The sequence below is a fragment of the Pimephales promelas genome, chromosome 25 (genome assembly GCF_988280905.1).
Source record: "Pimephales promelas chromosome 25, fPimPro1.hap1.1, whole genome shotgun sequence".
NCBI lineage: Eukaryota > Metazoa > Chordata > Actinopteri > Cypriniformes > Leuciscidae > Pimephales > Pimephales promelas.
In genome coordinates, this window is record NC_142793.1 from 26,210,086 (window position 1) to 26,232,330 (window position 22,245).

Sequence of the window (22,245 nt, forward strand, 5' to 3'; positions counted from 1 at the left end):
AATATATTTATTTGATCAAAAATACAATAAACACAGTAATATTGTGAAATAATTACAATTTAAAACACACGGCAAAGCTTCAATTTTAGCATCATTCCTCCAGTCTTTAGTGTCACAGGATCTTAATCTAATCTGATGATTTAGTGTTTAAGAAATGTCTTTTATTATCAGTCGAAAACTATGTGTGTGTAACCATGATACTCAACCATTCAAAGCTTTAGGGTAAGTAATATTTATTATTATATTTGGCAAGCCACATTAAAAAAAATCACAATAAATAAATATAAACTTTTATATTGTTACAAAAGATTTCTATTCCAAATAAATGCTGTTTTTTTACCTTTCTATTCATCAAAGAATCCAGAAAAAAATGTATCAAAGGTTTCCACAAAAATATTAAGCTGCAAAAATTGATATTAATAACTAAGCACCGCTAATAATTGTGCATATTAGAATGATTTCTGAAGGATCATGTGACACTAAAACTGCTTTGATCACAGGAATAACATTTCCGAGTCATTGAATCATGTTTAATCTGGACTTCTCTGTTGAGGTGGTGACCATAGACCTCCATTATATGACTGACAGACAACAACGCTTTGACCTAAAAATATATCGAAACTACTGTGGAAACTATCTCTTCAATGTATATACAAATTCTTATCAATCCATGACTCATCAAAAAAGTGAAAAACTTTGTATGCACTTGATCATGGAGAGTGTTGTGTACTATAAATCAATGTATGCAATGAGTGAGTATAAATTGTATGAAATGAAAGCTGAAACGTCATTCATAACCCATTTGACGTCTGTAATCTGTGCTAATAGTGGCTGAGCAAACAGTGTAAAGGCACTGCTGGATTACTCTTCCTCTCCTCACATCAGCCTCTTTCAGATCTGTCCCTGAAGTGCTCCATATCTCCACATTGCTCTCTCTCTATAAGCGGTTTTAAGGCTGTATGAGAGCATTCGGTGTCCGTGACGCTGTTACGGAGAGACACATGAGTCATTCCCATCTTAAAGTTAGTGAACCCTTTCCCGTTCAGATCCTCTTTCTCTTTCGCTCGCTCTCTCCGGCCGGATCAGATGTGGAGCGACTGACAGGAACTTTGTGAAAAGCAAATAAGAAAAGGGATTAGCTATCACGGGTGTGTACTGGTCGTGACGGCACTGGTTCTACATGACGAGCAGGAGCTGTCGTGTTAAAGCCAAGCTTAAGAATAACGTGTATTGTTTTATTATCCGCCAGACGAGAAGCTTAAGAAGAGAAATGAAGTGTGTGGAAGTTAAACATGAGAACACAAGAGCAGCAGTTATGCTCGCCTCAAACACCAGTGCAGAAATTACAAGCTAATTTGTTTGACCTCGTGACCTTCCAGGGGTCGTGTTCATGAAGACATGGATTGTCAATGCAGGTAATTACTATACTAGATGTGTGTGTGTGTGTGGGGGGGGCTCTCTGCGTGTAGCTTGTCCATGAATTACCACCATATGTCCTGAAATATTCATGAGGTTTCACTCGTACATATGGATTAGTCTGTCTTTAAATATATGATCATCTCTCTCTGTGTATCCCGAGGTGTCCTCGGAGGAAAATCACAATTCAGATATCTACACACATCTACACAACGCAAATTTGGGTCAAATATGGACAAACCCAAATAAATGCAAATATTTATATAATATTTTAACCCAACATTTGGGGTTGTCCATCCATATTTGACCCAAATTTGGGTTAAAACAATGTGAGCATATTTCATACACTACGATAATTCAAAGTGCTTTTCACAGAAAAGAATTGAATTGGAAGAACAATTGATCCTCCCAAACAGCAATGTGATCAAATCGACAGCGAGAACATGTGAGGTGGGACAATATTTTCAGATCATTTCTGTAATATTACGTTTAAACCCAAACACAAAGGACTCACACTAGGAGAGAGCGTATGATTGGCCCATGATATGGCAAATGACAACGGTTACTGAGACAGGATTGGTCAATAATGATTTATGGTGGGGTTTCGGGCCAATTTATCAGATTCTGATTGCCAGACCATTAAAGGAAATGTTAAAGGAGTAGTTCACTTTAAAAAAAACGTTTGCTGATAATTTACTCACCCCCGTGTCATCCAAGATGTCCATGTCTTTCTTTCCTCAGTCGAAAAGAAATTAAGGTTTTTGCATTCCACGATTTTCTCTATATAATGGACTTCAATGGGGTCCAAACGGTTCAAGGTCCAAATGAGAGTTTCAGTGCAAACTGTTCAAAGGGCTTTAAACGACACCAGACGATGAATAAGGGTCTTATCAAGCGTAACGATCGCTCATTTAATAAATAAATAACAAAGTTTAAGTTTTATAAGCTCAAATGCTCGCCTTGCTCTGTTCTGAAAATCAAAATGAACGAATCTTTTTCCAAGTCAATTCGTTCATTTCGTTCATTAAATGAACCAAATGACTCGAAAAAAGATTTGTTCATTTTGATGAACGAGTTCGAACAGGAGAGTCATGAACGTGCATCACAGAACAGAGCAAGGCGAGCATTTGAGCTTATAAAACTTAAACTTTGTTATTTATTTATTAAATGGCAGCTCGTTTCGCTTGATAAGACCCTTATTCATCATCTAATCGTTTAATCGTTTAAATCGTTTAAAGCCCATCGTCGAATCGTTTAAAGCCCATCGTCTGGTGTCGTTTAAAGCCCTTTGAACAGTTTGCACTGAAACTGTCTTTTGGACCTTGAACCGTTTGGTCCCCATTGAAGTCCATTATATGGAGAAAATCCTGGAATGTTTTCATCAAAAACCTTCATTTCTTTTCGACTGAAGAAAGAAAGACATGGACATCTTGGATGACACGGGGGTGAGTAAATTATTAGCAAAAGTTTTTTTAAAAGTGAACTACTCCTTTAAATTACCCATAAATTGCTCGCCCCAGGTGTGTATGACTGTCTCCTTTCAGCCAAACACAATCAGAGTTATATTATAAAATATCCTCCTAAGCAAAAATAGCACATCCATCCATCATAATAGTAATCCATACAGCTCCAGGGGGTTAATAAAGGCTTTAAGTTCTGGCGGAAGAGTGACCTCTGACCCCACGCATGACCTAGGATGTAGGAGTAACGTGAGCTTATGTTAGGCAACAAACTCAAGCATCTCCCACATTGGTCTCGTTTTAGACTTTCTAATTCATTAATGTGTTGTTTTGCCTTTATATCAGGCTGAGGACATCCTGCATTTTTACATGATCATGAACATTATTTCGCCTGCCGTTTTCCTCAAGGGGACAGTTCTGCAGACGTGACTTCAGCTTTCTCTATTCTGCCGGTGACATTTGCTCCCTAAACCGTAGTCAAACCTGACCCCAACAACACAGATGCATTATGGGACACATGAGCTATATCACACGGCACAAACATCCCTCTCACACAGACCACATCCACCGTGCAATTATACACTCTCTCTCTCTCTCTCTCTGTGTGTGTGTTGAGCGGTTATGTAATCTCTGTGTTCATTTTACGTTCCCGCAAGTGTAGAACTCGCACAGCTCTATAAAAAACACACTCGCTCCATCCCATCTGCACCTACAAGACGCTCACAGATACTGAGAAGTGGACAGTGCATCATATTTGATAATGAGGGCTAATGTTCAACGGAGGACAAAGAGAGAAATAACGAGTGTGTGTTTGTGATTAGCATCAGATCGCTCTGCTTTTCCCAGGCATGCACGTGGCCTTTTGTAAGAGTAGTATGACGACAGTTCGGTCAGAGTAAACATCCTTTAGAAGTCAGCTTCACGAACAACAGCTTGAGCAAATACACTCGGCATTATGGGTGTTATCTGAAGCAAATCTCAACAATAAGAGCTTTGTGGATGAGTACCTGGATGAGGACGTGTGCCCCGCCCCTTCTCCATCGCATACCACGCCCCTTTTCCATCGCATGCCCCACCCCTTTTCCATCGCATGCCCCGCCCCTTTTCCATCGCATGCCCCGCCCCTTTTCCATCGCATGCCCCGCCCCTTTTCCATCGCATGCCCCGCCCCTTTTCCATCGCATGCCCCGCCCCTTTTCCATCGCATGCTCCGCCCCTTTTCCATCTCATGCCCCGCCCTTTTCCATCACATTAGGATCCTTGCTGAAGAGGAAATGTACATCTACTGTACCAAATCAGTCTCGATTCATTTCAAACGAGCCACCCGTTCAAACACCGTATAACGCAGAGACGAAAGTTAAATATGAACTGAACTGAATAAGATTCGGCACAGATTTGACCACAGTGAATTGAATCTGCATTTAAGTGAATACGAGTCAAATTTCAGCGAGTGATTTGATTCAATTTCATTCAGATTCAATTCAGATTAAAAAATGAATCGAATGTGCATATAAAAAAAATTATAATTGAATATGAATCAAGTCCCTATTGAATCTTTTTTAATTATAAACTAAACTAGAAGCTAATCTGAGCTCTGAAGTGCAAACCTACTTAAATATCCCACCAAAACTTTGACTTTATAGGACTTTGAGGTCAGAGAGTCACTAGTGAAGGGTTCGTCCCTTACGAAAAAGAAGTTTATTCAAGTGTGCCATTAGTATACTTCTTTTAAACTAAAAATAAGAAAGTATACTTTTTCAGTTTATTTTTCCTGTACTTCTCAGAAGTATACTATACAGTATGTACTTCTCAGAAATATACTTCAAATTACACTTAAGTGTACTTGACTTATACTGAGAGAAAAGCAAGTATATTTGTCCTGTTCTTGTACTCAATCTTTTGATCCAGAAATACTTAAAAAGTATAAGTATTCAAAGTATACTTGTATAAGTATTACAGTAAACTACTAGTATACCCATAAATTCACTTGCAGTACACATGAGATACAATTATGAACTAGTTGTGCACTTACTGTTACTTATAGTACACTTAAACATATACTTGTATGTACTAAAAGTGGGCCAATTTAGTCCCAAGCGGACGCGGTATTAAAATAGTACACTTACAAGTTTACTACTAGTAAATAGTGACATTAGTATACTTACTACATAATGTATACTTAAAAATATACTTGAACATTACTTAAGTATACTACATAAAATGAACTTGAAATATACTTCTTTTTCGTAAGGGGTGCCATTAGCGTTAGCTTCCCGTCTCTCTAAAGCACACTCTCAGAAAAAGGTACAAAAGCTGTCACTGTGGCGATCCCCTTTCAGAAGGTACACAATTAGTGCCAAAGGTGTGCATATCAGTACCATATTCTGTCCCAGTGACAGCTTTTGTACCTTTTTTTATCTGGGAGTGTTTGCACCAGCTTAGCAACTTCCATTTGCATGAAAGGGAATGCTAATGCACGACTCCCTCCAGGTATCCCAGACCCCCTCGGTGCCAAACACGGATGAGAGGAGATGGAGAACAGAGCCGCCCAACTGGTGTCGGATCAGGAGCAGGAACAAACAGGGACATGCAAATGTGTGTGCACCATATTGTGCCTGTTCTTCTGGTTCTCCCTATCTGAGTTCACATCTGTGTGTTCATTTATCTTTCACTTTAATTATGGGGAGGATAACAGCAGTGTGTGTGCAAACAGTGCGCAAACACATACACTCCTGCCAAGGAAATCTCTTTATATTATATGTCGTCTGTTCGCATCGTGCATCGTGTGTTTCACTCCACAAGTCAGCTGTCCGTCACGCCAATGTTTTTCCTCTTATAGTTTCAGGTCTGACCACCAGGGGGCAACAGAGTCCATTTAAGGGTCAGTGTGTCTTGCAACACTTATAAACACATCGTTTGAACTGGACATGGTGGTTTTCTCATGACATCCATCTTGATCCCTCTGATCTGGGATGCTTTAGCAAAGGGTTTATGGGAAAAGCCTGAGTTTTGGGCTTTTAAAAGTTAGTAGTAGTACTTCTGAAAACCGTTTAAAAGCATACACACCTCGGCTCGCATACGAAATGTTTATTCCACATGAAGAGAGACACAAATGGCCAGCTGAACATTATCAAATATTAATCATGGCTTACTGTGAATAGCGCATTTATAAAAAAAATGGCACAGCAACGCCAAGGTCGTATAATGCATGAACTGATATAATGTAAACCTGCAATGCAATTAAATTGCGTAAAAGCATCTGCCAAAATACATGAAGGTAACAACATACTAAGTGCAAATTACTGGATGTCATTGAAACTTCGCCCTTTGATAGACGACGGCTGTTAATGAGAAGGAATAATTGACTCAACAAATAAGCACACCCCATTCTTTCAGCAGGGGTGCTGGAAATCATTATCACTTGCTAACCGAATCTCTTCACGAAACGTATTTCTAGCGTCAGGACTCATTATTGCGTCTTAGGAACTATAAATAGACTCGTGTGAAAGCAATTATCCAGCAAACTGCAGGTATGAGCTGTGAGTGAGCCGATGGTGAGAGGAACGAAATGAATCGTACGAACCACAGACTTGTTGGAGCCCATAAGCACACGTGAGCCGGGAAATTTGCAAGGAATGACATCGAAATCAAACTATAAGAAGCGACCCGGACGGCCGGTTGACAGCAGTCAGTAAACACACATGATGGAGCTGGTGTGTTTGTCCTCCACCTGCTGCTCACAGTGTTCAATAGTCGTCGGGATCGTGAATATTTAACGACTCCCTCAATTGGCTCTTATTGATAAACATTTAGCAGGTGATCGCTGGGGACGAGTACACAGGACAAGGAGAGATGGATCTGTCAGGCGTTTCAATGGCGTGCTTTTCTTCTGAAACGCTGACGCTTTATGGCCAGAAGTATAGAGAGAAAGACAGACAGATTGATTGATTAATTAACTGATAGAGAGAGCAATAGAATGGTAGACAGACAGACAGACAAGAAGGACAGACGGATAGACCCATAGAGGCGGATAGACATGCTGATTGACAGAGAGAACGATAGATAAATAGATAAACGGGTGAGTAGATGGAAGGATAGAGGGATAGACATATTGATTGATAGACAGAACGATAGATGGATAGATAGATAGATAGATAGATAGCTAGATAGATAGATAGATAGATAGATAGATAGATAGATAGATAGATAGATAGATAGATAGATAGATAGATAGATAGATAGATAGATAGATAGATAGATAGATAGATAGATAGATAGATAGACATGATGGAGGTGGAGGAATGAAGGTATTGAACAGACTCTCAAGACATGGCACTCTTTCAGCACAATCTGTCCATCTCAACACATTGCCAGATTTTAACACACACACACACACACACAAATCTCTTTTACCAATCTTATTTAAACACACACGTGAAACTGAGGATTTCTGCGTCATTAGTAATGGATGAATGTCCACTGCCGTCTTCTTTAATTGAGGGTGTTTGTTTAGCGTTCGTTCTCCTCCAGCAACACTCAGATCCAGCTGGATGATGCAATATAGATAAATCCTGTGCATAACATATATGACGTCCTATAAATAAACACACACACACACACACACACACACACACACCTCCATCAACTCAGAGAAAACACAACCTCACACAGTTTCTTTTCTCTTGCTCAGTGAAACACACACACACACACACACACACACACACACACACACACATACACATACTCCCTCTTTCCACTTAGCACAAAAATATCAAACATGAATAGTGAGTCACACACACACACACACACACACACACTCGCCCTCTGGAGAGGCTCTCTGCTCTCAGGAGAGGCAAGTGATTAAAAGATTTTTCCCTGTTTTTCCTTTCACAGCTCCTCAAAAGCTCAGAGCAAAACATGACAGGCCTTAACACACGCGTGTTTGTGTGTGTGTGTGTGTGTGTGTGTGTGTGTGTGTGTGTTGTGATGTCATTCCTCAATCATTATCTAGATGTTGTCACTGTGCTTTTTGCTTGTATTTTTCTATTTAAACGCTACCTGGTTTTCTGTCTTTTCTATTTTAACTCTCATTACACTCTTCCCATAATTCCACAGTTCCCTTTTATTAGCTGGAGTTCTCCAAAGCAGGAGAAGAAAATTAGGATGAGATGAGAGATAGATGAGATTACATGAGATGAGATGAGAGATATATGAGATTAGATGAGATGAGAGATTTGAGATGAGATGAGAGATTTGAGATGAGATGAGAGATATATGAGATTAGATGAGATGAAATGAGAAATATAATGAGGTGAGATGAGAGATACATGAGATTAGATGAGATGAGAGAGATTTGAGATGAGATGAGAGATACATGAGATTAGATGAGATGAGAGAGATTTGAGATGAGATGAGAGATACATGAGATTAGATGAGATGAGATGAGAAATATAATGAGGTGAGATGAGAGATACATGAGATTAGATGAGATGAGAGAGATTTGAGATGAGATGAGAGATACATGAGATTAGATGAGATGAGATGACAGATTTGAGATGAGAGATACATGAGATTAGATGAGATGAGATGAGAGATATAATGAGATGAGAGATGAGACGAGAGAGATTTGAGATGAGATGAGAGATGAGATGAGAAATGAGATGAAATGAGATATTTGAGATGAGAGATATAATGAGATGAGATGAGAGTATAATGAGATGAGAGAGATTTGAGATGAGAGATGAAATGAGATATTTGAGATGAGAGATATAATGAGATGAGATGAGAGTATAATGAGATGAGAGAGATTTGAGATGAGATGAGAGATGAGAGATGAGATGAGATATTTGAGATGAGATGACAGATATGAGATGAGATGAGAGATACATGAGATGAGATGAGATATATAATGAGATGAGATGAGATATATAATGAGATGAGAGAGATTTGAGATGAGATGAGAGATGAGATATGAGATATTTGAGATGAGATGACAGATATGAGATGAGATGAGAGATACATGAGATGAGATGAGAGTATAATGAGATGAGAGAGATTTGAGATGAGATGAGAGATACATGAGATTAGATGAGATGAGAGATTTGAGATGAGAGATACATGAGATTAGATGAGATGAGATGAGAGATATAATGAGATGAGAGATGAGATGAGAGAGATTTGAGATGAGATGAGAGATGAGATGAGAAATGAGATGAAATGAGATATTTGAGATGAGATATATAATGAGATGAGATGAGAGTATAATGAGATGAGAGAGATTTGAGATGAGATGAGAGATGAGATGAGATATTTGAGATGAGATGACAGATATGAGATGAGATGAGAGATACATGAGATGAGATGAGATATATAATGAGATGAGATGAGATATATAATGAGATGAGAGAGATTTGAGATGAGATGAGAGATGAGATGAGAGATGAGATATTTGAGATGAGATGACAGATATGAGATGAGATGAGAGATACATGAGATGAGATGAGAGTATAATGAGATGAGAGAGATTTGAGATGAGAGATGAAATGAGATGAGATGAGAGATATAAGGAGATGAGATGAGTGAAATGAGATTGGATAAGAGATATATTGAGATGAGAGATATAAGGAGATGAGTTGAGATGAGGTGAGATGGTGCACATGAAAGAGGAAAGTAAAAGGAAACAAGGAGAGGAGAATATTTTATGCTGCTCATATTGAACCAAGGAATGGTTGTATAACACGTTGCATGCATTAAAGCACACGTCTTGTGCATTAATTCACACACACACACACACACACACACACACACACACACACACACACACACACACACACACACACACACAGGCACATAACATGTAGCTGTATGACGAAAGGCTTCCCTGTGTCTGTTGCTCCTCTGGTCCTCCGTAAACCTGCTCTGACCTCTGTCTCACCTCTGAGTTTGCTCTCGCTCACACACACACACACACACACTCCCGCTCTCCTCCACATGACCTTGACTGAAGTATCACTCCAGGGGGCTTCGCTCGCTCTCCTTCTCTCCGTCATGCACATTTTGACATATTAATCCTGCTTCAAATACTTCAGATTGTCTGTCTGAGAGTCTGGAGACATTCCTGAGAGAAGAGATGAGATGAGTCGACTAGAGCAGTGGGATGAGCCCAGAAAAGGCCAGATGAGAAGACAATAGACAAATATAGAGGTGAGGTAAGGCTAGACTACGATGAGGAAAGTAGATGAGACAAATGAGAAAAGACAAAATGAGTTGTGTTGAGACAAGATGAGAAGAAAGACAGGGGATGAATGATCAGTGAGTCTCTGGACCAAACTCAAGTCCACTCAGCTGGAGTGCCGCGATCCCTATTGTAGACTGAATTAATACACTCGCTCTCGTCAAATGAGGGATTTCAGCCAAAGCCATGCTTTTAGAGCTGGAGTAAACCCAAGAGGGTCATCTCCATTACTCCGCACAGGAGAAACATCTACATCATTACCCCATATGAAGACCATCACCAGTGTTTCTAAATCCCTCTGTGTACTTCAGTACTGACGGCTGACGAGAATATGAGCTCAAATCTCCTCCGTCGTCTCATTCAACGCCACGAGCCGAACGTGAGGCTATTTGAGGAGCACAGACTCTATTTCAGGTGCCCTGACACAATGCCTGTAATTAGCTCCCGTTGTAGTAGTGTGTGTGAGTGTGTGTGTGTGTGTGTGTGTGTGTGTGTGCCAGAGATCTCACCGAACAACATGGGTCATGTAAACAAAGAGCACAGACAATCCCTTTCACATCTCATAATGCCGATTCTTCATGTCATCTTACTGGGGTGCTTTTCCTGCTAATGAAAATGGAGTACAATCACACACACACACACACACACACACGCATTGTCCTCTCTCTCTTTCAGCTATCCATTTAAATTACAGACTGGAGCATTAGTGTGGACTCGCAGGAGTCGTTCTGTCTCCATCCTGCCAACTGCATCTCGTCCAAACACAAGCGGGACACACCCCGGGCAGATGATGCTGGCGTAACCCCACAGGAGCAGATCCACACTGATACTTTCAATGGCTTGAAATGTGACTGGAATCACTTTAAAAAAGGACTGTACTGTTACTGTAGTCATATACGCAACATTAAATTACAATGAGAACATTTTAATTGTGTGCTTGAGACATGGCTTTTAATGGTGAGACTTTAGTTTTTGTAATCAGGCTCTCAAAAATTATATACCGCCCAATATATCGGTTATCTGCTTTCAAGTATAAAGAATTATTGGTTATCGGAATTGGACCAAAATCGATGCAAGCTATACTTAGATTTGAATGCAAAGTAAGTAACTGTAAATGTAGGATTTACACCAATTCCATGGAAAGAATATTTTAGGTCAATTTATAATACTACAGTAGATTCATATTCAAGAATATTTCAATTGAAAAATTTTTACAAGATAATTGCAACTAAAAAAAATGTTATATTTATACCACATTGAAAATAATCCAAATTGCAGATTTTGTGGAGTAGAAGTTTATTTTACTTTTGTCCATTTGTAAATAAATTCTGGTCAAGTGTCCAAGTTTGGTTAAAGACGAATAGAATAGAACTTACCATAATACCACAAACGATTGTTAAATACCATTTTATTAATAGGGAAAATGTTTATTTTTAAAACAAAAACATCATCGAGCTTGTGTTTAGATCACTTTAAGAATGTTATAAGGTCACATCTTCGTTTGGAAAAGATAATAGCAGAAAGTAAAAATAGAATGGATGAATATAATAAAAAAAATGGAGTAAAATTCTATGTATATTATAATTATATTTTGTATAATTTAATTAAATTTTGTTTAATTAAATCTTTTTCATATCATATTTATTCTTCTGTCGTAATATATTTGTAAAGTGTGTCTATCTTTTCTCATGTATGTTCTGGGGTATGAATGTACAGTATAAGCATGTAGAGTTTCTGTCTGTAAAGTGTATTTCTTATTAAATAAAGATTATTAAAAAAAAATGTAGGATTTACATTCTGAATGACGCACGGTTACAGCATACACATCATATTTGGTGTTGCATGCAGGTGATTACACTTTGTTTCAACCCAAATTTGGGTCAAATATGGACAAACCCAAAATGTAATTAAAAAATTAAGTGAAAGTTGAAGTTGGGTTAACATTTTTAAATTCCATTTTTAACCCAACATTTGGGTTTGTCCATATTTAACCCAAATTTGCATTTTTAGAGTGTAAACCCAACAAAGGAAATACAATTACCTCAATAAAATGCCATCAACCAATACATAAAATAGGTTAACCATACGTTTTTGGATTCATAGTGCTCAGGAAAATTCTCCACATTTTGGCCACATATAATCTGCATTCCAGTTGATTTGGGTGTGAAAAGAATGATCACTGCATACTATTTTGCACACTTCTCCCTAATCTACACCATTTTGTATTATAGAGAAATGTGCATGTACAATTCATTTTCAAAAACACTTCCTCTAACTGGAAAAGTGTCCAATTTGAGAATTTATCAATGGCATGGCAGAGTATATAGTGTACAGTAAGTGCATCGTACATCATTTGGGACACAATAAAATCTTTGTATCTTCCGCGCAAGATAAATCAAGTTGATGTTTTCAATCAGAGATGATGTTATACACAACCAACCAAATGGCGTTTCATGCTGTTATACACTTGGCATGCACTGCTTTTAGTGCTGACCTATTGACTATCTGCAGAAAATAACAGTTAAAAAATCAACTTATAGCACTTGAGATTGAAGTGCACAGAAGCAAGCATTTTGAGTAGATATGCGAAGCTCATAGTTTAGTTAAAAGCATTTAAAAAGAACGTGTCTATCTAAATCATCCTTTTTTGTGACTTCACCTTCTTTGCTCAACGGTCTCATAAGAAAATGACTGGATTAAAAACTTAGTAATTTGCTAACTTGAGCCTAATGTGAGAGGATAATTTACTAACCTATATTCTGAATGTCCATTTAAGTGCCTTCCTGTAACCATGAAACCAAACAATCACCAATTAAGCAACTGCAAATGCTGTCGTAGATACGGTATAGCAACGATGTTGTTCTGCATCTCCTCCTTTCTCTCGCATGCTCTCGTTTCCATCGCTCGCTAATCACTCTGATGACTCTTACATCATAACCTAGACCGCTGTAAATCACATTAATGGCCAGCAGAGCCACTGATTTGTGAAACGATAAATATTGCTTCAGAAGATATGATTTCTCACAGTCACCCCGGACAATATTGGGAGTGTTCAGGCCACTGTTTTGATTCAGTCCGACCGCAGGGGTCATAATTAGCATTAATCAATGAGACAGACGGACCTGTAATCGCGCATCAGCCTGCTTTATCTGATAGCCGTGTTTTCTGGCATTTTAAATGAGACAAATTATGAACAATTAAAGCTGGACTTCAAATTCTGTTTCAATGGACCACTTGTGTGTTGCCATCACGACAACCGGAATAGAAGATGTAAAACTCGCTCAGTCATGAGGTCACATAGTTCTCTCTGTGTGGCAATAATTGAATTTCACTGCGGAAGAATGAAAATGAACCTTGGCACTTGATTCAAGGTCACGTCCACACTCCCATCTGCCAATAAAATCAATCGCGTGCAAGAGAACGCAACATATCATCTCTAAAGAACGGTGAGCGGCCACATTTAACTCCGATGCACATGGACATATTCATTAGCTGACAATTTTGGCGTCTAATATTCATCATGATGAAGAGACTCAAATTCACAATCAATTTCCTGTTTCTCATAAGAGCAGGGTAAGATCCAACAGAGCTTAAAATCAATGCTCTTCCCTCTCTCCTCTCTATAATGGCTCGGGACTGGTTTACAATTACTCTCGTGTCGTCCGAGCTCAGAGAGATATTCAGAGGAGAGACTCTCAAACATCTTTGACTTGGCTTTTCAAAGCTCTTGAAGCTGGAAGTACACGTTTGTGGAGGAACAATGGCTCTGGATGGAGTTTCAATCGCGCACAGGTTTTTTCAAGTGAACAAATCATTCAACCCAACCTTCCTTAAAGGGTTAGTTGACCCAAAAATGAAAATTCTGTCAGTATTTACTCACCCTCATGTTGTTCAACCCCGTAAGACCTTCGATCATCTTCGCAACACAAATTAAGATATTTAAGATATTAAGATCGCTCCTGCATACTAGTCCATAGGCTTCTTGAGGGAATGACTCGAAAAGTCATTAAAGACATCGTTAAAATAGTCCAAGTGACTACAGGGGCTCAATCTTAACTTTATCAAACGACGAGAACACTTTTTGTGCGCAAAAACAAACAAAAATAACGACTTTATTTCAACTATTCACTTCCTTCTCCATGAGCCTGTAGTCAGTTAGCGTAGTGTGATTGCGTAAAGCTACGTCACACGAAGGCTCACTATTGGCCGACGCTGGTCATGTGTGTGTGATGCGTGAGACGTACAATAACAGAAGCTTACGCTATTAAACTAGTAACCTGACTCGCGCAGAGGGAGAAATAAACCAATAGTTGGAATAAAGTCGTTATTTTTGTCGTTTTTTTGTGTTCTCGTCTTTTGATAAAGTTAAGATTGAGCCCCTGTAGTCACTTGGACTATTTTAACGATGTCTTTAATGACTTTTCGAGTCATTCCCTCAAGAAGCCTATGGACTAGTATGCAGGAGCGATCTTAATAAATATCTTAATTTGTGTTGCGAAGATGAACGAAGGTCTTACGGGGTTTGAACAACATGAGGGTGAGGAAATACTGACAGAATTTTCATTTTTGGGTGAACTAACCCTTTAATAAAGTGCGTGCTTACTTCGGTGACTTTATCCTGACTTCAAAAGCAATTTCGGCAGATGTGCACATACTTCACTGGTTGAACCCACACGAATATGAGAATCTAAGCATGGCGCTCGTGAACAAACTGTCTTTCGTTCAGCCTAAAACAAGTTCCTCCAACACTATATTGGTCAGTGTTTCGGGTTCATTGTCCAACGCAACACTGAAAGTGCTTTCATCAAATGTTTCACCAGCACCAGAACGTTTTGGAGGGTTTTTAACAGAATAAAATACATTTTTCCATGTCTCTTCCATGACGTTTACAGCTCAGGTGATCGTGTGCTCATACAGCAAAGATGGCAGCGTCCAGATCAATCTTACATTAAACCGAATGTCAACGCAAACTCATTGATGCAACATCTGAAAAAAAAATCAAAATCCACAATACAACTACATATCCGAGAACTTCACATCTGTATTGCATTGTTGATTTGACACAAGATTTAAATACAGCTGTTCATCAAGAAAAGTCTATGGAGGTGAGGACAATTTGTCCATATTTATTTCTTTTTCTGTTTGTCTGTGTCTCTCCATCGCTCTCTCTCTCTCTCTCTCTTTCAGATCAACAGGATTGCATGAATAATACATGAACTGTCAATCATTTCAGCACATTATACCCCTCCTGTCATCTTCTGTGCTTCTGTGACACATCCATATTTACACACATTTTTTTTCACCGTTTGGTCCATTCCCTCACTTATCGTCTGCAATCTGTCCACTCAATTTTATAACACACACACAAACCTATCCAGCATGAGGGCCCGGTTGGACAAGATAAAGGAAAACCAATTCCTGGACTTTTACATCTAGTCACCAATCTTTAATATTTGGACTATACTTCTGAGTGAGTATCGATGAAACACAGACAGGCCCAATAATCAATAATGGATCTGATTTTGCTTTTTCATTCCCTAAACTGTATTGATAAACCCCTTTAGGAGGATGAACGATGACTGCCAGGCACATACAAGAGGTTTGAAGCTCCAATTAAATCACATCCGTATAAAAACGAGTCATTAAAGGAAGAGTAACAAGCATGAAAGGTAAATATGTCTCCCAGAAACAGTAGGAGAGGGGGTGAGGCTCCAGATTGTGTTCAACATCTTTACAGTCTGTTAGTGATTAGGTATTCGTTTCGTTCTTCAAAACAAGTCATCTCAAATATTAAATATCTTATTATCGCATTGGCTTTTTTAATCAAACACAATTAGTAGGTAATTAACCCCCAGTTGTAATCATTCATGGGATAACATTTGCAAAGACATCTCTTTATCAATGAACTCATGAAAATGAGTCAACTGTAATAAAGTTTGTTCCACTTTGCTACATGAAATCACCAGCGAAAAACGTCATCAATCACATCCAAATCAATCAACAAACGCACTCCCACAACATCTAGGCTTTCGGTTCCATGACTGAAAAATTGATTGAGTACTAGTGGTGGTTTCTTTGGGAAAGAATAAGCAATTTAAATGAATCTTATAAGTGAACGAATCGTTTTTATGTTTATTCTACGGCATGAAATATGTCAGTATTACCCCACTCATGATTTTTTTTTTAGCTGTTATGTTACGTCTTGAAAAAGGCGCTTGCTAAATGAGATTACAGAGACTATTAAACGGCATCACGCCGAACAGGTAAACTCAGTCCGCTACTGCATTTAGGCTTCGAAATGCATGAAAGTCAACACGAGTGTAATGTTGACGAAGATATCTACAATACATTATGTTGGTCCTCTTGAGATCAGGGGAGTGAGGTTTAAGTCAAGTCAAGAATATTTATATAGCGCTTTTCACAATATAGATTGCACAGTATCAATCAAAACATGATAACAATGTTCGTTTCTTAGTGGAAAAACATCCACGTTTGGTAGAGCTGATCAATGGTATTAATGACTGGCTAATTACCAAGATTTGCAAACAAGCGCAGTTTATTAAAACCCAGCGAAACTGTCTCGCTCAACAGAATGACTCAATGAAGACTCAAAAAGACGCGTTTGTCCCCACCTACAGGCGTAATGATGTATCACCGAACATGGATTAAAAAGATTTGAATCACTGAGAAGAATCAAAGTCCTTGTGTGTAGCGACTACATGTTCTGCTAACCTTTTGGGGATGAGTAAAAAAAAAAGCAAAACCTGACTGAATCTTCTCATGGGGATTGTTGACAAATTGACTAAATGATGTCTTAATTAGTATTACACAACAGTAATTATGATAACCTTCAAGCAAACGCAGAACATTTCCTTTCTCAGTAGGCTAAGCTGTGTGATCCTGTTTGGTTATTTAAGGAATCAGTTCACAACGTTCAAGCATCTTTATAAAGAACACTTCGCGAATGTTCATGTGTCTATAGAAATTCGTGTTTGTGTGCTGTGGCGAAAAAAAATCGAACAAAATTCATTTCAGAAGTGGGTTTGTCCTGATATTTGAGGGCTTATCCGTGCCCACGTCTGCTTTCCAAACCCAGTTTGATTCACGCTACGGTTATTATCTTCTCACGGCCATTACCGCATATCTTTGCTTGCTGGCTCTCGGTAGCAGCAGGTGTTGCTGGTGTAACCCGAACGCGCCCACTCTTAATTCCAGTCACCTCCGTGCCGGAGCCCCGAAGCGAATTCATTTACCGTGGGAGGGACACCGGGGGAAATTGTAGTGGACACCCAGCGAATTCACGGGGAATCACGCTTCGGAAACACGTGGGGCAGCTGACACAAATAACAGCCCACGATACCCCCGCGGAATCATCATCACCCCCCAAAAAACACCATTTTAACACAAAGATCCGCGCGCGGTGATGCGGATCCCGGGGACGAGGCACCTGCTTTGACCTTGTGTTTTAGTCGTATGTCCTCAAGTCTCTTCATGTGAGGATCTACCAAGGACGAAGCGCACAACAAGTAGCTCTGATAGATCCTTCGATAAGAAAGCATGCACGCAACAAACAGACCTTCATGGGACCTCAAATCAAAGTTATATATCAAATACAGCATGCAATGCAACAGTAATCGCTGTACACGCAAATGCCCTGAGAGCGCGTGACAATGTCAAACAGTCATTAGTGCGCGCGCGCTTGTGTGTGTGCCCCTGGACAATGATGTAAAACAAGGGGGCAAAGAAGTGATGACCCCCGTGACAGGTGCCTATACCAGACCTGTCCGCGCCACAGGCACCAGTCCGCAAGGGGAGAAGATACTCCTACAAGTTTAATGGCAACAGAAGCAAAAGCGCTCACCTTTGCTGTACTCCTCCTCCCTGTTCAGATACATGTCTGCAGATTGATGATGGACTCCTGGCTGGAGGGTTTAAAAGTGCTTATTGTTACTCCACCCGGGGAAACTCTCGCGGTTCCGTGTTTATTGTGTCGTTGCTCGGCGGAGAGTCCTCCTCCTCCTCCCAGAATTACGCGCAAGCAGGTTGTCTGCACACATCTACTTTCTCTCTCTCTCTCTCGTTCCTCACACACACTCGCGGTGACGTGCTTTGAGACATTGCCCCGCGGGTGGGGTGGGCTGGGGTAGCGGATGCTCCATTATTGTGTCTATATACATCCCTATTTAACATATATCAATGCTTTGACTATTGAAAATGTTTTTTCTCGGATGCAGTCTGGATGGTTTGAGCGTGTGCAAAATGTCTGTGCAAAGCGATAGGCTGCCTTGACATTCATTCCTTAAAAAACAGCTATAATAGGCAATATTTATTTTTTTATTGCACCAGTGCTTATTTTTATAAAGTAATCCAATGGTATTCCATTTGTTAATGGTACCTATTCCAGTTTTAGTAAGTAGGCTACTTAATATTTACACTGTCTTTCTATTTGCTAATGTACTAATGTTTTCAATGGAAACATATCTGTTCATTAAACTAGACTTGAAGTCTTGGCTGACTCACCACAGGCTGCATCTGAAATCACATACTTCCCTACTATAGTGAAAACCAGTATGTGACAAAAGAAGTAGGCTATGTCTGAATTCACAGTACTCAAACAATATAGGCCAAACGTGCTCGGATGACCAACTTCTTCTGGTGTTCATGGACACTTGACTATCCCATGAGGCCACAGGAGAGGATTTATGGATGGCATTGAAGCGACGTAAAGACAAGTGATAATGACAACATGGCGAATGTACTGTACGCATTCATACTACAGCCTAGAATATACTTTTTTTAGCGGTTGTACTTATTCAAAATAAGTATAATTAAGAAAGTATATGGGATTTCAGACGCAGCCACATCCACTGTATGGCAAGTTAAAAAGCTATTGTCCCTTTGTTTTTCAGTGTCTCCCAGAAGCAGAAGTCGTGATAGTTGGGTAAACTTCTATATCGCGGAACGAGAGAGCATATTTTTGTGTGATTTTTTGTGTTTTTAAAACTTTCAAAAATAGGAAAAAAATAGAGATTGATAATGCCGTTTTTAGAAGACAGAAAGATGCCAACTTTTTTGTGTGTGCAAATGTAATATAATACAAAGTATAGTGTTATAAATGTACATATTTTTTTATGAAAATATAAAAAAAACCCTTCAAGATGACCTTTAAACCCGGTTAAAACGCGTCATCATCGGTCTGTGAAGAGTCTGTTCCGTTGGCATACTGTGATGTGAATAGACATGTTAGTAATATTTGGAAAACACTAAATTTTAGTAAAGCTGGATTAGTTGTAGTGATGTACTAGTACGTACGTCACTGTTGGATTAATTGCTAATTTAAAAGAAAAGTACATATATAGGCCTACTCGATGTTTTAAATGAATGCGCGTTGACGTGATGGTTGTGTGTCGAGTATTGAACATGCACCTGGTACCGTATAGCCAGTGAAACACTAACTGAAGCTGTGCTTCATTAACCCGTTGTTGCATAACATCCAATGTGTGCACCGGTGGCGCAGATGATCCTCCGCAGGTGGAGCTGCTCGGCCACCATCCCGATGGAGAAGGAGCCCGTGTCCCAGAGGCTTCCACCCGCCCCGCCTAATCACCCCTGCTCGCACGCACAGACACGGCCTCAGAGGTGCAGAAACACAGAGTAAATGCAACCGATCATCGTCCTATCCCGCAGTAAACCGCTAAACCCCTGCGCGATCACTCATTTCGCACGCCATGCACGCCTCACACACACACCGGAGGAGGAGGAGTTGCGCGGCACAGTGGCGACTTCTAGCGGCGAGATTGCGCCAGTACATGCAGAACTCATAAACAGATTAGTTTACCACAAAAATACAAATTGCCAGCATTTTCAAACATTCGTGTTCTTTCGTCACTGGAATTCAAAGGGAAAGTGATGAAATTGAGTGAATTTAACCTATACTTTTAAAGTATGAACTTTGAGAAAGATGTCTCTTCTGCTCACAAATTAAAGGCTGCGCATTACTTGATCAAAAATCATTAAAAACAGTGAAATCTTATTTCGATTTAAAATAGGCTACTGTTTTATATTTTGAATACATTTTAAACTGTAATTTATGATCACTGCAATCATTTATGATTTCAGCATCATAGCCTATTCCAGTCTTCAGTGTCACATGATCCTACAGAAATCACTCTAAAAAAGCCCATACATTTACCCGCCCATGAGAAATCAGGACAGAAGTGTTTGACAGTGGACAAAAGAGACGGATTTAAACACCGGGTGTAAACGGGAATGTGTTTCGCTCGTCCACTTGTGATCCGATCGACCAAAACACATCTTAATACGAGCTGTAAACAGGGCCTTGGATTTGTTGGTATCAGTGTAATATTGACACCCCTTAGAGATCTACTAATGCTCTTATACTAAATGTCTTGTCCTTCTAAACAAGTGACTTTTGAAATGGAGATGGCCTTGATCTCTTTCTCAGTGTTTGGAGTGTGAGGAGGATCATTTAGAGAAACAGCAGGAGACCTCCCGAACATCATCGCTGGCCGTAGAAATGAATTTCCAGTCAATTCCAGACCTTCCTCTCACAGGAGCAAAACTTCCTGCTGCGAATCATTCATCTTTAATGCAGGTTATTTAATTTTCTTCAACGTGATGATTTTGAGAACTGCCCCCCTACCGGCCCGGTTAATTCCGACAGCAGTTTGGTGTTTGTTGAGACGGGTAATGTGCCGGAGAGACGGAGCACAGGTCAGTGATTGAGGTGAAGCTCGCCGCTAAAGTGAGGAAGACGGATTAAACCGCTTTTGTTTGGCTCACCACCACGTGTGATCTATGGGCTTCGATTTAGAAACATTAACAGTTATTTAACTGCACGGGATGAGGAATAGATCCAGCACGTTCCCCCTTTGGGACCCTCAGTGAACAGATAATAATACAGCTCTTATATAACCTGTAATAAACCTGCCGAAGGATGAGGTGATGCTCGATGAAGTGTGTCCGACGGCATGTGCTGCTCTTACGGCCACCGTGTCACTTCAGCGTGTGTGTGACCTGCTGAAAAACTCATGCTTTTATCGTTATTTTACAAAAAAGTACACGTTGCATATGCCTCTTCGTGTTTTGTAAGCCTGCGGAAGGTTGATTGACCGAAATGTTGCTAAAACAATTTTGTAATGATGAATGTTTGAGTATTGTGTGGAATATATGCATTTTTTAAAACATTTAGAAATGCATTTTGAATCATTCGATTTTTACTGTTTTTGTTTTAAACAAAAATGGCTGCCATGAGGCAATTTACTGTCTGTTTTTATGCAGTTGAGTCTCCTGAAAGTCTTATAATGTGTCTATCTTGTATAAATAGGCTCTACATTTAATACATTGTTGGTAAAGGTAGCCTACAAAACGTGTGTGTTTGTGTATTAGGTTTTCTAGTGATCTATTCTGTCAGTCCTTCGCGGTTGCATCTGCTTCAGGTCTCTCTCTCTCTCTCTCTATAAATATCCCTGTCTTCTCCTCTCAGAAAACCTGATTCCCATTGATTTAGTGACCTATATACACACTACAGTCTCTCTCTTCCACATCCTCCATTCGCTTCAATGGTCATCCTTCTGTCTCTTTAGAGCTTATTTCTCTTCTGCCTTCACTTATGCAAACTGCTCTTTCTCTCCGTGTGTATGGTTGAGTTGGAGATGCTTGGAGATTATATAGCCTATGTTTATGTTGAATATTAGCTCAGAGTCTCTCACGTTCTTGATGTGTTCACTGGATGTAATTGTATATTTTTTTATTTATTCTGTAAATAAAAGTGAAGTAAACGATTTCTGAGAAACGCTGTTGAAAGTGGATCGAACCGAGGAGGCTACCAAAAAAATACTTGTAGCCAATCAGCAGTAAGGGGTGTAGCACTCATTAGGGGGTGGAGCACACATAGCTTACGAGTTTAGTACGTACAACATTAGTCAAATAAAATAAAAGTACAACTTAATTTTGTAGGTAAGCTTTCCCTTTAAGTGTTCGCACTGTACGAGTTGTGTATTTCATACTTCAGGCTCCCTCTGGTATCAAAGCCGCCCACCCTAAAGCATTCATCTAAACTTAGCAGTGATGTTCTCTTTGTGTTTACCCAGACTAGTGCACTTATAGTAGGCT

General features: G+C 39.5%; 1 protein-coding gene across 3 annotated transcripts in view; it reads right to left on the reverse strand.

The window, feature by feature from the left end:
- syt7a (synaptotagmin VIIa) overlaps nucleotides 1-18,182 on the reverse strand; it is a 102,520-nt gene extending 84,338 nt beyond the window's left edge. Inside the window, exon 1 of one of the 3 annotated variants that reach the window (XM_089127615.1) lies at nucleotides 17,972-18,182. In XM_089127615.1, coding sequence (XP_088983741.1) covers nucleotides 17,972-18,005 — 34 coding nt within the window. In that variant the 5' untranslated portion in view covers nucleotides 18,006-18,182. The remainder of the gene's footprint in view (nucleotides 1-17,971) is intronic. The other 2 variants (XM_089127622.1, XM_089127623.1) reach the window with 2 other exon arrangements.
- Between the last annotated feature and the right edge of the window lie 4,063 nt (nucleotides 18,183-22,245).